The sequence below is a fragment of the Mus caroli genome, unplaced genomic scaffold (assembly GCF_978045245.1).
Source record: "Mus caroli unplaced genomic scaffold, Mus_caroli_1 scaffold_19, whole genome shotgun sequence".
NCBI lineage: Eukaryota > Metazoa > Chordata > Mammalia > Rodentia > Muridae > Mus > Mus caroli.
The window spans coordinates 58,890,960-58,906,418 of NW_028227274.1; the positions used below are offsets into that span (position 1 = coordinate 58,890,960).

The following is a 15,459-nucleotide window of genomic DNA, read 5'->3' on the forward strand; positions in this document are numbered from 1 at the left end:
TGACATGTATGAACCTGTGACATGTGCTGTGCTGTGTTTGATAATGCCATAATGAAACCTAGCTATTTTATATGCTAAGTAGAAAACTTAGTTTAAAAAAGGATCTAGGTATACATACAGTGATATAAAGAGAATATAGACCATCCTCTAAGTACTTACTGGAGACACTCAGTCTCCCTAGTACTTCTCATTCATCAGAAATATAGGCAGAGCAGGGATTGTTACATCATCCTACAGGCTAGAAAACCGAGGCAGTGGCCGCGTGTGGTGGTGCACGCTTGTACCCACAGCCTTCAGAAGGTAGAGGTGGGTAGAAGGATTGCCATAGATTTGAAGTCAGCCAGGGATACATAGCAAGACCCTGTCTCAAAAATAAACTAAAACAAAAAGCAAGAAGTGGGGAGGGGCACAGAGAAGCCATCCCTCCTCCCAGGATTTCATAGCATGCTGTTTTTGGCTTCCAGCCAGAGCCTCTGCAGAGCCTTCCAAGCTATGCCACCTCTGGCCTGACCCCACTCATCCCTTATAGTTTGACTTTAGCCACAGGGTAACTGGCCTTTATTCCAAGTTCATGAAAACTCTTGACACACGTGACTTCTTCAACAACTCAAGGTTTCCTAGCAACGGGACAATCTCAATCAGTTAATCTCCTAGCACAGTAGCATCTCTCTCACTGAGCCGTGGACAGGGTCCCCAAAGCCCTGGCCTTATTTGCTAGCATTTGATTGAAAACAATCATTTCCTTTTTCCCTAACCAACCTGATCATGAGCTATGAAAACCTTCAGCAAGCCTCGAATCTGCTGAGCCTCTATAACAGTCTTCAAACTCCTACCCTGTTGGGTAGTTGCAAGGGGTCATCACATTATACACAGTGTACCCATCATCAGACTTGGAGCTCATACACCAATAATGGTGGTGTGCATGGGCTCTGGCTAACACACTAGCATGTTGAAGCAGGGAGTCTTGTCACTTGTCACTGCACATACACGTTGCATACAAATAACTGCATACGTGTCTTTTGTATCTCAGGCTGGCCTAAACTCATTGTGTGCCTAAGGATGGCTTTGAACATCTTCCTACATCCTCCTGCATCTCCTGCATCCACTTACCAAGTGCTGGGATTGTAGATATGTACCACTACATCCAGGCAGGCTACGTGACACAGAGGATCGAACCCAGGGCTTTGACATGCTAGGCCAGCACTCTACCCACCGAACCACATCCTGGGTTCATCACCACTATATCTCACATTCCAGTCACCAGCACAAGGATGACAAGCCTAAACGGGAGTGACAGGTCCAATGGCAGAGCCTTCCCCCTCTGTAGCACCATGCGATCTCACTCAACGAGAGTGATTATTTGGGAGTGGAATTTTCAAGATGGTCGGGGTCAGGGCTCTCTGCTCAGCTGTTTCCTCGAGATCAGGGGCCTTTGCAGACCATGTTGCTTCTGGGTGTGGGCTCCCCAACACCTTACACCAGGTTTGGGGTCCTGGGATCCTTCCTTCCTGGTGCCAAGCACTTTCTCACCTCAGGGCTACATAATAGATGTGCTTGTCACAACAGTGACGAAGGCCATGCTGGAAGGGCCATGTCCTGGGAGCCCTGAATGTAATCCTGTTGACAAAGAGACATGAATAATGTACCAGTATGTTCTCTCCTCCCCATCCTGACCTGCTAAGAATAGTACCAGCTACCCTTTCAGGGATCCGAAAGGGAAGAGGGCAGGACACCAAAGGGGAACGAGCAGGAATCATGTCACAGGGCTGTGGCCTGCCAACTGCCCTCCCTGCTAGCCCACATTTCCACACTCTCAAGAAAAGGAACCCCAGAGAATTAAGGGTGCTTAGGGGCCAGCAGCCAAGTTCTTAAGGAGCAAAAGAGAGAGGTCTGGAAAGATTATTCGTAAAACCTTGAAGAAGGAGAGAGCTTCCGTGGATGTTAATTCTTTCCAAGTTTAAAAATGGCTGACCTAGAACAGTTCTCTCCTCTGGAGCACAGGGAACGATGCAGGGCCCTTGAACCTGCATTTCCAACCAGCTTCTGGGGTGATGCCGCTGCAGCATCCACACGCCCGGCTTCAAGAGCAGAAATTCTCTAGGGTACAGGTTGGGAAACAGCCAAAGGAATGGGCTTCGGCAGATCTTGGCTCAGAGCACAAGCATCCAAAATCCAAACCAACATTCCAGGGTTTTGGCTTCAGGGGACTCTGCACTGCCTGGCCAAGGACATGCTCTGACCTGTGGCTGCTGGACCACCATACCCTGATTGAGTCCATTCAGATACAACCACAGTGGTCCAGGCAGAGAGAGAGATGGCTCTAGGTGCTCTGTGAGCAACCATCTATAAAGTAGCTGGGTGTGGGGCCCACTGATAGAAAAGATGCAGGCAGCCTTTGGCACAGCACCAGAGAGACCAGCATCTCCCTCAAATCCTATTGGGGCTCCAGACCCAGATGTCTATCTCCACTGACCCCATGATGCACACTTCTCCTCAGGATGCCTCATCCCCCTAACTCTCCAGCCTCACTGGCCTTCATTAAAGGCTCATTGGAGGCACCACGCCTTTTCTCACCTCAGGGCCTTTGTCCCTTGCTCTCCCTGCCTTGAGTCCTTTCTGCCCTCGCCCCATAAGCTGTGCCTTTCTGACCACACTTGGGATGCTTGGAGGTGGCAAGCTTCTCTATCCGCTGGGAGTGACATTCTCACCATACCATCCTCAAGATATCCTCCAAACTCATCAGATTCCGTGTTTGTTTTAATATCGGTCTGCTCTGCCCTAACACGGCAGAGACATCGGCCATGACCTCCCGTGCCTGGTCTATAGTTGAACAAACATTTGTTTGACTGGGAAAAGAGAACGGAGGAGTGAACTGTTCACACCGTCACTGCAAAGCTTTCACCTCCCTGGCACCATGCAATCTCACTCAACCAGTGAAGCTGTTAAAGAACAGTACTTTCAAGATGACTGGACCGGGACCTCTGCTGCTCTCTGAGGCTCAGTGGCTGTTACAGACCACATCACCTCTTGGCGTGGGGTCCCCGGGACTGTTTTGCCAGGTTTTGTGTGGGAGCAGAAAGCGGAGTAAGATTTCTAAAGCTTCAAAGAAAGACCTTCCACTCATTCCCTCCCTCTCCCACTGCCCAGAGAAGGACAGGCTCTCTTTCGAGGTCACACAACCAGTGCACGGTGACACTAGACTTCCTTGGCACAGCTAGAAGCCAACAGCTGAGTTTCAGGCCCACCCACGCTCAATGAGAGCACCATCTGCCTGGGTGCTGGGAGAAGCGCAGGAGAGAGAGGAGGGAGTGGTTGTGGCTGAGCACACACGTGGATTCAGGATTCAGGTCCAGAGCCTAGGGAGGTGGATAGGGCTTTCAGCAGGAGGCCCAGGAAGAACCAGGCATCTGGGGCACTGGAAGCCAAATGGCCAGAGGCTGGGTGGTGGCATGTCTGGCCCTCATGCGCATGACAGTCTACTTTTTAATCAGTGCTTCCCCATCCCCCAACTCCACTGCATGATCTAGAGAAGCAGTCTTGGCCTCTCTGGACTATGTCACACAGTAGTAAAACTTGAGGTCTGTAGGGATCAGGCTAGTTGGGTTTGTAGCTACATGATATTGGAGCTCACTGAACTAGCCGCTCTGTGCCTCAGTTTCCCACTCATAAAACTGTAAGGCTGGTTTCATAAAGCTCTTGGAACATAGTAACAACAACAACAACAACATCAAGTCAGCCCACTGTCCCAACCATGGCCTCATCTAACTGTTTCTGACCACTTGCCTATGAGCTACCCTAAAGCTTAGTCCAGATCCTATCTATTGTGCTGGCTCATCATGCCATCCCCAAAACACCCTGGCCAAATGCAAAGAAGAAATTTACACGGAGATATGAGGAGCCTTAGGCAAGAGGCCATCTGTTCAAGGGCTTGCTATTTTAACAGAGATCAAAACACGGGAGTACTATTAATAAGCAGTAGCTCATTTTTTAGGCATTCGCCATGAACTCGCTCCATTTTCATAACAGTACAAGGCCTAGCATTGTCTCTGCTTTATAGACGAGGAAACAAGAGTCCGGGGGGGGGGTTACATAATGTGCTCGTGAGCTCTCAGGAAGCCAGGGATGAAACCCCAAAGTTTGACCGCAGCACTCATGGGCCAGCCCATGCGGGAGAAGCAAGTGACACACAGATAGACTGTGGCATCCAGGGAGGTGAACAGGGCAGGGCAGGGCGGGGCAGGGTCAGCACAGACCTACCCTGAGCTGCCTTACTGAATGGAAAAGATGAACCAGGGTGACGGAATGCCAGCAGCATCCAGTTGGGGAAGGGTTTTCATTCCAGAAAAACGGCTTTGGGTAAGCCTCTGGAATTACAGGGCCTGGGGGCTGTTGCCATGTAGACTTCTCCTCCAGTCACACGGGGTAGCAACTGAGCCCCAGTGTCTAGTGTCCAGAAACAGTTCACAAAGGGTCCTATATACACACTGTCCTAACTCACAGAGTGTCTCCAGAGGCAGATCAGCCCTCCCTCTGGCCAGATCTCAGGCCCAACTCCTATGGCCTGCATTTGAAAGCCTAGAGTGGGGTGGATCGGTGGGTACAACCTGCAACCAACACATACCACCCACACCCAGCTCTGAGCATGTTCCACCCACCATCCCCTGCAGCATCCTCACACACCCAAGCCCAGTGCCCTCAAAGCCTCTGGGTACCACTTTCTCCAAGAAGCCCTGACCACCCTTCAAATCCAGACTTCCATGCCATACTGGACCTTAATAAGCACACCCCAGCCACAAAGGACCCCCCCCCCCGCCTGCTCTCCGTCCCAACTACATGGCTTCTTTCAACGCTATGCCCCCTCAAAAATTATCTTATTGACTTACTCATCCCTCTTCGGGTGTTTTATTCATTCAATTAAAACAAAAGGCTTCCTTCCATTAGATAAAGGAGATGACCTGAATACAATTCCTAGGACCGACACTGAAGGAGAGAACCAACTACTACAGACCTCCTTACACATGTTATGTGCATGTATGCGTCACACACAGACATGATGTGCCACACACACGCACACACACAAGTAAATAAATGTCATTTTAAAATTTAGACTAGGGCCCCCAATGGAGGAGCTAGAGAAAGTACCCAAGGAGCTAAAGGGAACTGCAACCCCATAGGTGGAACATTATTATGAACTAACCAGTACCCCAGAGCTCTTGACTCTAGCTGCATTTGTATCAAAAGATGGCCTAGTCGGCCATCACTGGAAAGAGAGGCCCATTGGACTTGCCAACTTTATATGCCCCAGTACAGGGGAATGCCAGGGCCAAGGGGTGGGGGTGGGTGGGTGGGGGACTGGGCGGGGGGAGTGTATTGGGGACTTTTTGGATAGCATTGGAAATGTAATTGAGGAAAATACCTAATTAAAAAAAAATTTAGACTAAGCAGCTAGCTTCTAGCCAGGGAAGGCAGCACACATCTGTTGTAATTTCAGCACTCAGCAGGCTAAAACAGAGGGATCACAAGCTCAATGCCGGTCTGAGCGTCACAGCAAGGGTCAGACCAGCAAGAGCTACACAGTAAGACCATGTCTCAAAAAAAGAAAAAAAAAAGCCCAACCTATATATGTGTGTACACTGTATATAAACTTGTGTATATGCATATACGAGCTCCTATGGGGAGAATCTGTTCTGTCCTGTTTTCTACTATAGCCTAGTTCTATGGACCCTTTCCTCTTCATTGCTAGCCAGGGCTACCGAGGTTCCAGGCAGGCAAGGAATTTACCCAAGGTTACTTGGCAAGCCAACAGGTAGCAGAGATCAGCCTGGCACCATAGAGCTGGGGAGTTAAGCCTAGCTCCATCCTCTCCTGGCTGATCTCCCCTATGCTGTTGTGATCCTGCTTCCTCATCACAATGGGGCAGAGCCTGCAAGTCTTTGACAACAGTGCCCACTCTACTTCTTAGAGCCCATGATGGTATCCCAATCTGGGCTGCCCTGACTGCTTCCCCTCAGTCCCTCCCTTCCTGGCATCAACTGCTCTCCGATGACCTCATGTCTGGAAGCCTAGGAGCTGCCCTAGAAGAAAGGGTGCCTCCCAGGCCAGGCCCCAGGGCTGTGGGGGAGGCAACCTTGGTAGGGGGCCTGTGATGTGTGAACTTCTCACCTAGCAAGGGCTCAGGGAATCCTGAAGACTTAAAGGACAGAGAAAAGGCCACTGTGTGTCTTCCCGCCTTCCAGGTGCTCTAGGGTGCTGTGACCATCCCCTACATTAAAATGTCATTCCTGCCCCCCCCCCAACTCCCATCCCCAGGGAGAGAGAGGGTCCTGCTGCCTTCTGCCTGCAGAAGGACCCTGGCAAACTCTTCCTGCCTGGCCACAGTCTTCCCAACTCAGAAGACGGACGTGAGCTAGGCTGCCCATTAAAAAGAGTCCGCAAGCTTGGTTCACTGTGACAGGGAGACAGGGCAAAGCTGGCTAGCCAGAAACAAGGCACAACCAAAATATATATATATATATATTTGGTCTACCTTACCTTCCAGAGAGTATAGAAGGACAGGAGCTGGCCAGGGAGGGAAAGAGTTAAGAGTTAAAGCCCTGATCTTCATTGTGCAAACACCGCCTGGGTCCTAACTTAGTTTAAAAGGGTGCAGGAGGTAGGGTGGGGCTTGCAAAGTGTGGCCTGGAAACCTTGGTGGTCCAGCAGCAAATATTTGCCGCTAGTTCTTCCAGCACCAAACTTGAAAGATGCTGGAACTAGCCAAAGGCAGGTCGGCTCCTGACAGGGATTTCAGCCTCCCGCTGAGAGAGAGAGGAGTCATCAGCTTCAGTTTATGCCTCAGCCCCCACCCCCCACCCCACCCCAAACGTGGATTGAGGCCAGGTCTCCGTCACTTGACAGGACAGGCTGGCTGCAGGCAAGACAGCTCACTGTACCCTCCCTCCTGACAAGCATCAAGTTTCATCTCCCACTTTCCCAAGCAACAAGACCGTCCCTCGGACCACCGCGGTACTTGGGTCTATAATGCAGCTGCCCCCTAGGGCCACCGACCTACCTACCCTCTCTGGGATCTGGAGAGGGGAGGGGCACGTCAGGATCCTACTTGCTCAAGGGCCACCTGCGGCTTCTCACTTAGCTGTTAGCCTACGTCTGGAAAACCCAGATGTGGAGCACAGAAGTCCCTATCTCCATCCTGAATTAAGCCCAGAACTTGGGGTTGAGCGAGGACGTGGAGACCTTTTGCCTAGATTCCTCAGAGGTCTTTCCAAGGCCCTAGGCGGTACCTCTCCCCCACTCCCTTCATTCCACGGTGTAGTGTCAGAAAGGAGTCGGCCCTTTCTGATAGTTAAACGAAAGGAGGAATAGAATATATCAGTGCTGTGAGAATCAGGCGAGGAAAACTCAGGAGTCCCTTGGGGGAGTTTATAAAGATCTTGATTTCCTCAGATGGAATCGGGCCCTGGAGGTCTCAGCTGTGTGGCAGTGTGGCTAACCTGCGCACCAGCACTACAGCAGCCCCCCTTCTGCTGGGCCGCTCCTCCCGCGGGAAACTGAGGTGATGGCCGGCACAGTCGATCCTGCTGCCTCCACAGGCGCCCACGTCCGTTCACGCTCAGGCTCCTGGGTCCTGCAGCCGGATTTCCCAGAGCGGGCGGGGGCTTAGAGCTAGGGCTGGTGCCCATGAGTGAGCCTGGGCGCTGCATCACCCCCCAACAACGGCAGGCTTGCGGAGGACACGACAGCTGGAGCCCACACAACTCGGGAAGGTGGCACCCCGGAACAGGGCGTCCTCCCGTTTCCAAGCTGCTGGATAGCCCTGAGATCTCCCCAGCCTGTAATGTACAGATGGGGAAACTGAGGCTCCGTGCAGAAGCAACTTGGCAAAGGTCACCCTGAATACAGAGACTGGAGCCCAGATGCGCCACCTTCCTCTGGGGAGTTGCGAGCAGCTGCGCAGGTGGCAAGGGCGAGGCTCACTGGGCGCCCCGCCAGCCCCGAGCCCCCCCACTCACCTCCAGCAGCCGTGCGCGGTCCCCGAGCTCCCGGGCGCCGCCGCCTTGGCTCACCTGGCTACGTCCCTGCGTGAGCCCCGCCCCGAGATCCCTGCACCCCGCCCAGCGGCGGCGCCCACTCAGCGCCCTAAGCAAGGTCCTAGCCGCTAGAGGCTGAAGGGGACCCAAGCGGGAGCCGCGGGCGCTGGGCGGGCACCGCTCTCCTGCCGAGCGCTCCCCCGGGCCCTAGCGCCGCCCCTCCAGCGCCCCGCCCAGAGCCAGCCCCCCCCCCCCCCCCCCCCGAGTACGACCCCCTTTTCTCTTGTGCCCCTGTGGCCAGGGCCTCACCTCCGGGCAGATTCCTGCTCTCTCTCTCTCTACGCACCTCACTTTTGGCTGCCCCTGTTCCTCTGTTTCCTCTTACTGTATATCTCTAGGTCCGTAGTTCTGACCTTAAACTCTCACTCAGTTTTTCCATGCCCGCCATCTCTTTGCCACTTTCTCTTTCCCTCCCCTTCACTGTCCCCTCAAGTGATAACCGTTGACACCTCACTCCACTTGTTCCAGCCCAGAAACTACAGAGTAACTGTCTTTTTTGGTGAGGCTTAAGCAGAGAGGTTTAAGGAGGGCTGTCACCAGCCTGTTGTCTTCCCCTGACTTAATTAACTATCAGCAACAAGGGCAGAGATGCTGTGTGGTCTATACAAGGCTTTGATTCCCCAGCTTTTGCAAAACACCATCCAGGCTGAGCTCAGCAGAGGCTGTGGCAATCGTCACCGTGCTTCAGTGGGAACATCACACGCACTGCAGTTAAAAGTCTATATTCGCACATTCCAGCACAGATCCTGTGGGGAGCGGTTGGTGGACTTGGAAACAAGACTGGTTAACCAGCACCTTCGTTATCCCCAGCAAGTCTGAAGAAAGACCACACTCGTTGATCACTCCTTTAGACAGGGTGGCTCCAGTGTCTGTCACCTGTCTTCAAGAACTGTGTTTAGGTTACCATTAAAGGAACTCAGAAATATGCCGACTCTCTAAAGCACAGACCCAAAGATGTTCCTGTTTAAGGCTGTCCCTGGCTCTGAGTGCAAGCAGTCAGCTGACTGAGGAGACAAATCCTCTCTGGCCCTTTCCATCCCTCTGCCTGGCTTTGTGGGCATCAGGGCATTTCCCTGACCTGTGGTCACTCTTCTCCTGTTGTGCTGGGTGAGAGACAAGAAGCTATCCTGGAGATGGCACCAGGCAAGAGATTGCTTTTTCCCATCGCATGCACTGGGGAGGTGGCTACAGCCGAGCCTGTGGAAATCCAGGAAACAGAGTGTGTGGGTGAGAGGAAGAGAGAGCAGCTAGGATTACTGCGTGGGTGGTTGTGAACGAGAAAGAGATGAGAAGAAGAAGCGGGGAGAGAAAGTGGTTCAGTCTGTGTGTGGGGGTGTGACAGTGGCTGCACAAGAGTGGATATGCATGGAGGAGAGACCAGGAGTGGTTAGCAGAGGAAAAGGAGAAAAGGGCATGGTTTAACCCATGTCTACAGGAGAGAACCTGTGTACTTGAATGAGAACACTTAAGAGTATCTGCCCCATGCCCTGAGGTGGGATGGAAGCTATACAAATGTACCCAAGACACTTGCACACATGTACTGTGGTTTGATGGATGAGGGGTTGTTTGGGAGGGTGTTTGCCAGTGTATGCCCACTGCATATATATATATATGTGTGTGTGTGTGTGTGTGTATATATATGTGTGTGTGTATGTATGTGTGTATACATATATATGTGTGTGTGTGTGTGTGTGTGTGTATATATGTGTGTGTATGTATGTGTGTATACATATATATGTGTGTGTGTGTGTATATATATGTGTGTGTGTATGTATGTGTGTATACATATATATGTGTGTGTGTGTGTGTGTGTATATATATATATATATATATATATATATATATATATATATATATATGCCAGGGTTTGAGGGCATTCACATGTGTGTAAAATTAAAGGTATATAGATAGTATTTGTCTGAGAATGTGGCATGTCCACATCATGGTGTAGACATGTGTTCATGGATGTAAGTGGCATGTATGTTTGATTGGACAGCACAGCATATGTGAACCTGTGAGTGGTACTCTTCACTATCATCTTGTTAAAGTCACCAGGGTATGGGGCTCCCTGCCCAGCCTCCAGTGCTATCTGCTCTTCCCTAGAAACCTAAGGGATGGGGGCTTTGGCCTTGGCTCCTTGACCATGACCAGACTCTGTCAGTTCTCTGCTTAATAAAATGAACATGGTTCAGTTTCCTCTGCTAATGAAGATGGATGCAGCCAGACTTATCTTACAAGCCACGCCCATGCTCCAATCCTCCTGTCCATCCAAGGCTCAAGGCAGTGTCTACAAGAGTGGCAAAGGCCCCCGAATCCTCTAGATATCCTCACCACCAAATGGCCATGGATAAAGGAGAACCTGGTCCACCGTGGACCACAGGTCTGCCTGTTATGACGATGAAGAATGTGGCTTGGCTGGATCCGCCACCTACTCTCAGAACCTGAACAACCATTTTCCAGGCCCAGGTGGGTGGAAGATCACAGCCTGCTTCCTTGTCTCCATGGAGACGAAGCAGCAAAAAGAGGTATTTAAAAGCATAGGCCCAAGACCTCTCAGGGTTCAAATCTCAGTTCCTCCATCTACAGGCTGTGAAGCTTCAAGTCACAAGTCTCTTAAATTCTGAATGCTTAGTTTCCTCATCTGGAACGCAGAAATGAGAAAGCAAGTATACAAGGCATGCCTGTAATTCCAGCACTGGAGAGGAAGCAGTTCAAGGTTCCTTACCAAAATTTAGGCCAGCAAGGCTATATAGCAAGACTGTCTCAAAATGGAAAAAGATGGGGGTCGGGGAAGATGAGTAGGAGGTAGTGTCATGTTTGAACTTTATATTCTGAGGATTCAGTGAAGTAATCTGTACACAACATTCAACACAGAGCCTAGCAGCTGAGAAGAGAAGCAGAAGCCTGGGTTCCAATGTTGTGACTTTGCACAAATCGTTTTTTCTGTTTCTCTGCTTCTGTCTCCACTGGCACAGCAAACTCAACACTCTGCCGGGGCTCAACCAGCTGAGACTCTGCAGAGAAGACGGCTGGAGTGTAGAGCTCTTTCTTGAACTGTAGACAATCTAGTGTTTGGCAGAGGCCTGATCATCTTCCTAGATCAGACTTCTCTCAGCTACTGGTGGTGCAGATCCTGAACGTGAGGCTGCAGTCCCTTCTTGCCTGACAAAGACCCTGCTCTGCCCAGCTCAGTGGGTACCAGTACCCACCAATCCCAGATAGAGGTCTGTAACAGTGCCCAAAGCAGAAGATAAATGGCTTGGCCGTGAGGCTGCCAGGCAGCACTCCAGAAAGCCAGGTTTAATAGCGGAAGGATGGGTGTGATTGTCTGAAGATGCCTATGATCCTCTCTGTAATGAGAGGAAGCTTGGAGAGGAAACCCTAAGCTGCTAATAACCTGGCAGCTCCCCAGGCTTCATTTCCCTCCCACTCTCCAGGCAGAGGGAAAGGACCTGCCACTCCCTATCCCCAGGGAGCAGAAAGGCCATTGAGATTTAGATCCAAGACCACCCAGATCTCCACTTCTCAGCAAGAGCCAGCTTCCTCTGAGGAGTATCTTACCTGTCCCTTCTCCTGAGGCCCCCTCCTGCCCCTCTGTCTCTAGAAGGTTCAGACCAACTGGATGGACGGTAAAGAGACAAATGAATTGGGCTGTTTATGGAAAGGACACACTGAATCTCGGGGTTGACAGTGACTGTGTGACTGGGACAGGTGACTTGAATCTCTGAGTCTCAGTTGTCTCACTGTAAGGCAGAGAGTAAGATGGCATCCAATGACCCATTGGATGTGAGATGCCAACAAGGCAGTCAATGGTGCTCTTTTCTCCTTACTACTGTACCCACCGTCACTAGGATTCCAGGGTATTTTGAAAGCACACTCTCGGAATAGAATCCACAAGCCCTGTAGTCAAACAACCATGGCTGAACATGCTAGTCCCATCCTGGACCAGCCACTTACATTCATTCCTGAGCTCTGTAATGGGCTCTTCTGTGAGACACACACTGATGCTGTTAGCACAGCAGACTCTGCACACACAGCTCTACCAACAGTAATTGTACTATTCAGCTAGTAATGACTGTTTCCATTTCATTTTACACAGCTACCTAGAGCACTGTAGATTTTCCAAAACAGCCACAGCTAAGATCATGGCATCCTCTCAACAGCTCCTGCTTTTATTCTATTTTCACAGATTGGGGAAAAAAAATGAGCTCACCAAAAAAGAAGGGACTTGCTAGGGCTGAGAACACTGGGCTGAGACTCATTATCCCTGCCTCCTATCCCAGATGTTCCCCTGGTAAGGGAAGGGAACAGTTACAATGGGACTCAGGTTCCTGCGGACCCATACTCAGGCTGACTCTGGAATCCTCCTCTCTGTTTAGAGCTCCTGAAAGCTCCTCACTGCTCCTACCCGGCTCTTTCTGTCTGCATAACCCATGCCTGGGCGGGAACTATGTCCAAAGAGGATGATCAGAGCCTGGAGAGAATTACTGCAGAAAGCAGAGTGGGTGAGAATGTTGGCGAGATGCCAGCTCTGGCGTCAGCAACGCCTGCAGAGAAATGAAGTGTTCCTTCAGTCTCTTGACGCACAAGCCCTCCCAGGACTGCCCCCCTCACCCCACTCTGCACCCTGGGGACCTGCTGGCAGCAGCTTTCCTGCCTGTGCAGATCATGGCTCAGCTCCTGACCATCCCCTTGCCAACCCCCTACAGCGAGCGAGCGTTTCCATTGCCACCGGTGAATCAGAGTGGATTCTCTTGCCTCACCCTGCCTGCCCTGCAGACTCCAGCACTCATGGGCCCCAGGCCTCATCAAGCTGTCATTGGATCCTGCTGCAATCCAGGTGACATGGCCCTATCGATCATTTGTCATCCATCTCTGACAGATGGAAAAACCAAGGCCTGGGTGAGGACCCTAAGCCTAGCCAAGCCATCAATATGCTAAGAGACAGGAACATGTTCAATATGTTCTGACTCTCAGTTTCCCCACTGAGGTCAGCTTACATGAAAGTCTTCGGTGTCTGCCCTGCCAGCAACTGGGAAGCCATGACTCTCTGTTAGGGTGTCGTCTATTTGTCTAGAGCTACTGCTGAGTTCTGTAGGCTTGGTGAGGGGGACCTGCCCAATCGGATGCTTGGGACTTCACAGCCAAGTTGTTACCAGTAACGGTCAAAGGGCAGATAGGGATGAGGAGGAGTGAGGTTTTTGTTAACCAAGTGAGATCGGGGCTTTCTTCTGTTGCCTTCTCTCTGACAAACAGCTGGAACTACATACACACACGGCCCGGGTTCCCATCTCTCCACAGTCGAAGATCTGGACATTCTGGGAGACTTGTGATAATCGTTAACCATCCTAGGAATACAAGCTCCAACAGTCCCTGATTAAGAACCACTGGGGTTTTCTATGACCTATAAGCTTACCTGGTTTCTGGGCCACCCTAGGCACAGGGCTGCTGCTGCCACTGACTGTCACCACTTTCCGGGCCTGTACCACATCCCAGTCATGGCTTGGCCTGTCACTGTGCTGGAAACCACCTCGTGCCTCCCTGTGACAGCTGGATGGGTGGATTATGGCCGGGGCTCTGGATAACGGTGGTGTCCCATGGTTGGCTCTGCTTTGGCTGGTCCCCTCTTCTTCCAGGTCCACCAGCCTCACCTCTCCCTGCAAGCCGTCTTCACTACTGCTCTCCTCAGCTTCCAGAGCCAGGCACCTGTAGCTCCCATCAGGGATCTGGAAGGTGCAAGGGGCAGCCCTTCCCTCACTGGCTCCAAGGGGCGGGGGTGGGAAGTGAGCACCCAGCATTATGGCCCCCTCCTTGGCAGTGCACAGCAACCACCGCTGCCTGGCTTCGGGTGAGTGAATCTTGCTCCTGGGTCCTCTCAAGGTCTCCTTGGGTTCTCCGCAGATTCACCTTCTTCTGCTGCTGACACACAGGGTTGGAGTGAGATCTAGCTGAGGGGTAAGGCAAGTTCTTTCTAGGCTGGGAAAAGACGAAGTCCAATACTTTTTCCTTATCCTCCTGAGTTCTGTTAGGATGGCCCCTTCAGAGCGGGCTATCTGTATAGGAAAGAGAAGATACAACATACCAGAGAGCTCACTGAGTGTTCTGAATGGAATCACTGAGACCAGTCCGCCCTTGAATAGCCAACCTCAAGAGCTGACTAGGACTTGAGGTACGGTTCCCACTCCTCCACAGGGAAGTGTTTCCAGGGGTTCAGGATTGTAGTATGCTATTCATACCCTATCCTTAGGCTACCTGACACTTATTTACTTAATGTTTCCCTTCAATCCACTTTAAATAACATAACTTCTGTTACTTTAGACTTATCTTGAGCAATAATTGCAGGAAAACCACAAGCACATCGTGCCAAGTTATCCCCTTCCCTGCACACATTAAATAAATATCTAGTTATTTTAAAACACTCATCTGAGCACCACCTAAAAAGAATTCTTTCACGTCCCACCAAAGGTACACACACCACAGGAATCACAGGGATAGCGGGGTTGGGGGGTGGGGGCGTGGGGGGGTACAAGACTAAGGTACATAGCTGGTCATAAGAGCCAACACAATGGTCTGTTTACACGTGCTGGACTTTGAGCCAGAATCTAGCCTTGCAGTCTGTGTGTTGGTCTCTGAGTCTCCCCTCCCCCATTTGTAAGATGCACATTGTAAGCTAGCTTGAGCAACCCAGATCGGAAAACCCCAAACCCCAAAACTTTCTCAGCAGCATCCTGTTGCTACCCGTCCAAATCCCATCCCTGGACTTGGGGACGAAGTCACAGTAAACATGAAAGCACAGTTTAAAAAATAACTCATGTAAAATGGCCTTCAGGCTGGGTATAAGATATGTATGAAACAGAAATTTAATTTAATTTTAGACTCCTCTTCTTATCCACAAAGCTATCTCATTATGCATATGCAAATTTCCTCCCCCCCCTCCCCTCAAAAATCTAAAAAAGTCTAAAATCTGAAACCCTTCTGGTCCCAGGCACTTCACATGAAGGATCGACTCCAGTTTAATTGTGTAAAGGGTTCTATGAGAAAATGCACACAGAGCGTTGAGCACACTTTTCTGAGCCGTCACTTATTTCACGCGGGCTACTCATATATCCCACAGAAATGTATCAGGCCACTATTCTATTTCAGACACGGTGAGTACTCCTCGGACATATAGGGTAGATGAAGGTATGGTGCTCTAGCTCATGAAGTTTCCTTATCTGTTAGGGCAGTGAATCCTAACCTTCCTGATACTGTGACCCTTTAGTACAGGTCCCCATGTTGTGGTGACCCTCCTTCCAACCATCAAATTATTCTCTTGCTACTTTATAACTGTAATTTTGCTACTGTTATGAGTCATGATGTGTTTTCTGACCAT

The 15,459-nt window shown here is 50.8% G+C and overlaps 1 protein-coding gene across 2 annotated transcripts in view; it reads right to left on the bottom strand.

Moving 5' to 3' along the window:
* The window catches only part of Synpo (synaptopodin), a 37,123-nt gene extending 22,990 nt beyond the window's left edge, over window positions 1-14,133 (bottom strand). The window contains exon 1 of one of the 2 annotated variants that reach the window (XM_029471987.2): window positions 13,504-14,133. In XM_029471987.2, the coding sequence (XP_029327847.1) occupies window positions 13,504-13,885 (382 nt within the window). In that variant the 5' untranslated portion in view covers window positions 13,886-14,133. Of the gene's footprint in view, window positions 1-8,009; window positions 8,131-13,503 lie in introns of those variants that run through there. The other variant, XM_021151080.3, reaches the window with a different exon arrangement.
* Window positions 14,134-15,459: the final 1,326 nt, after the last annotated feature.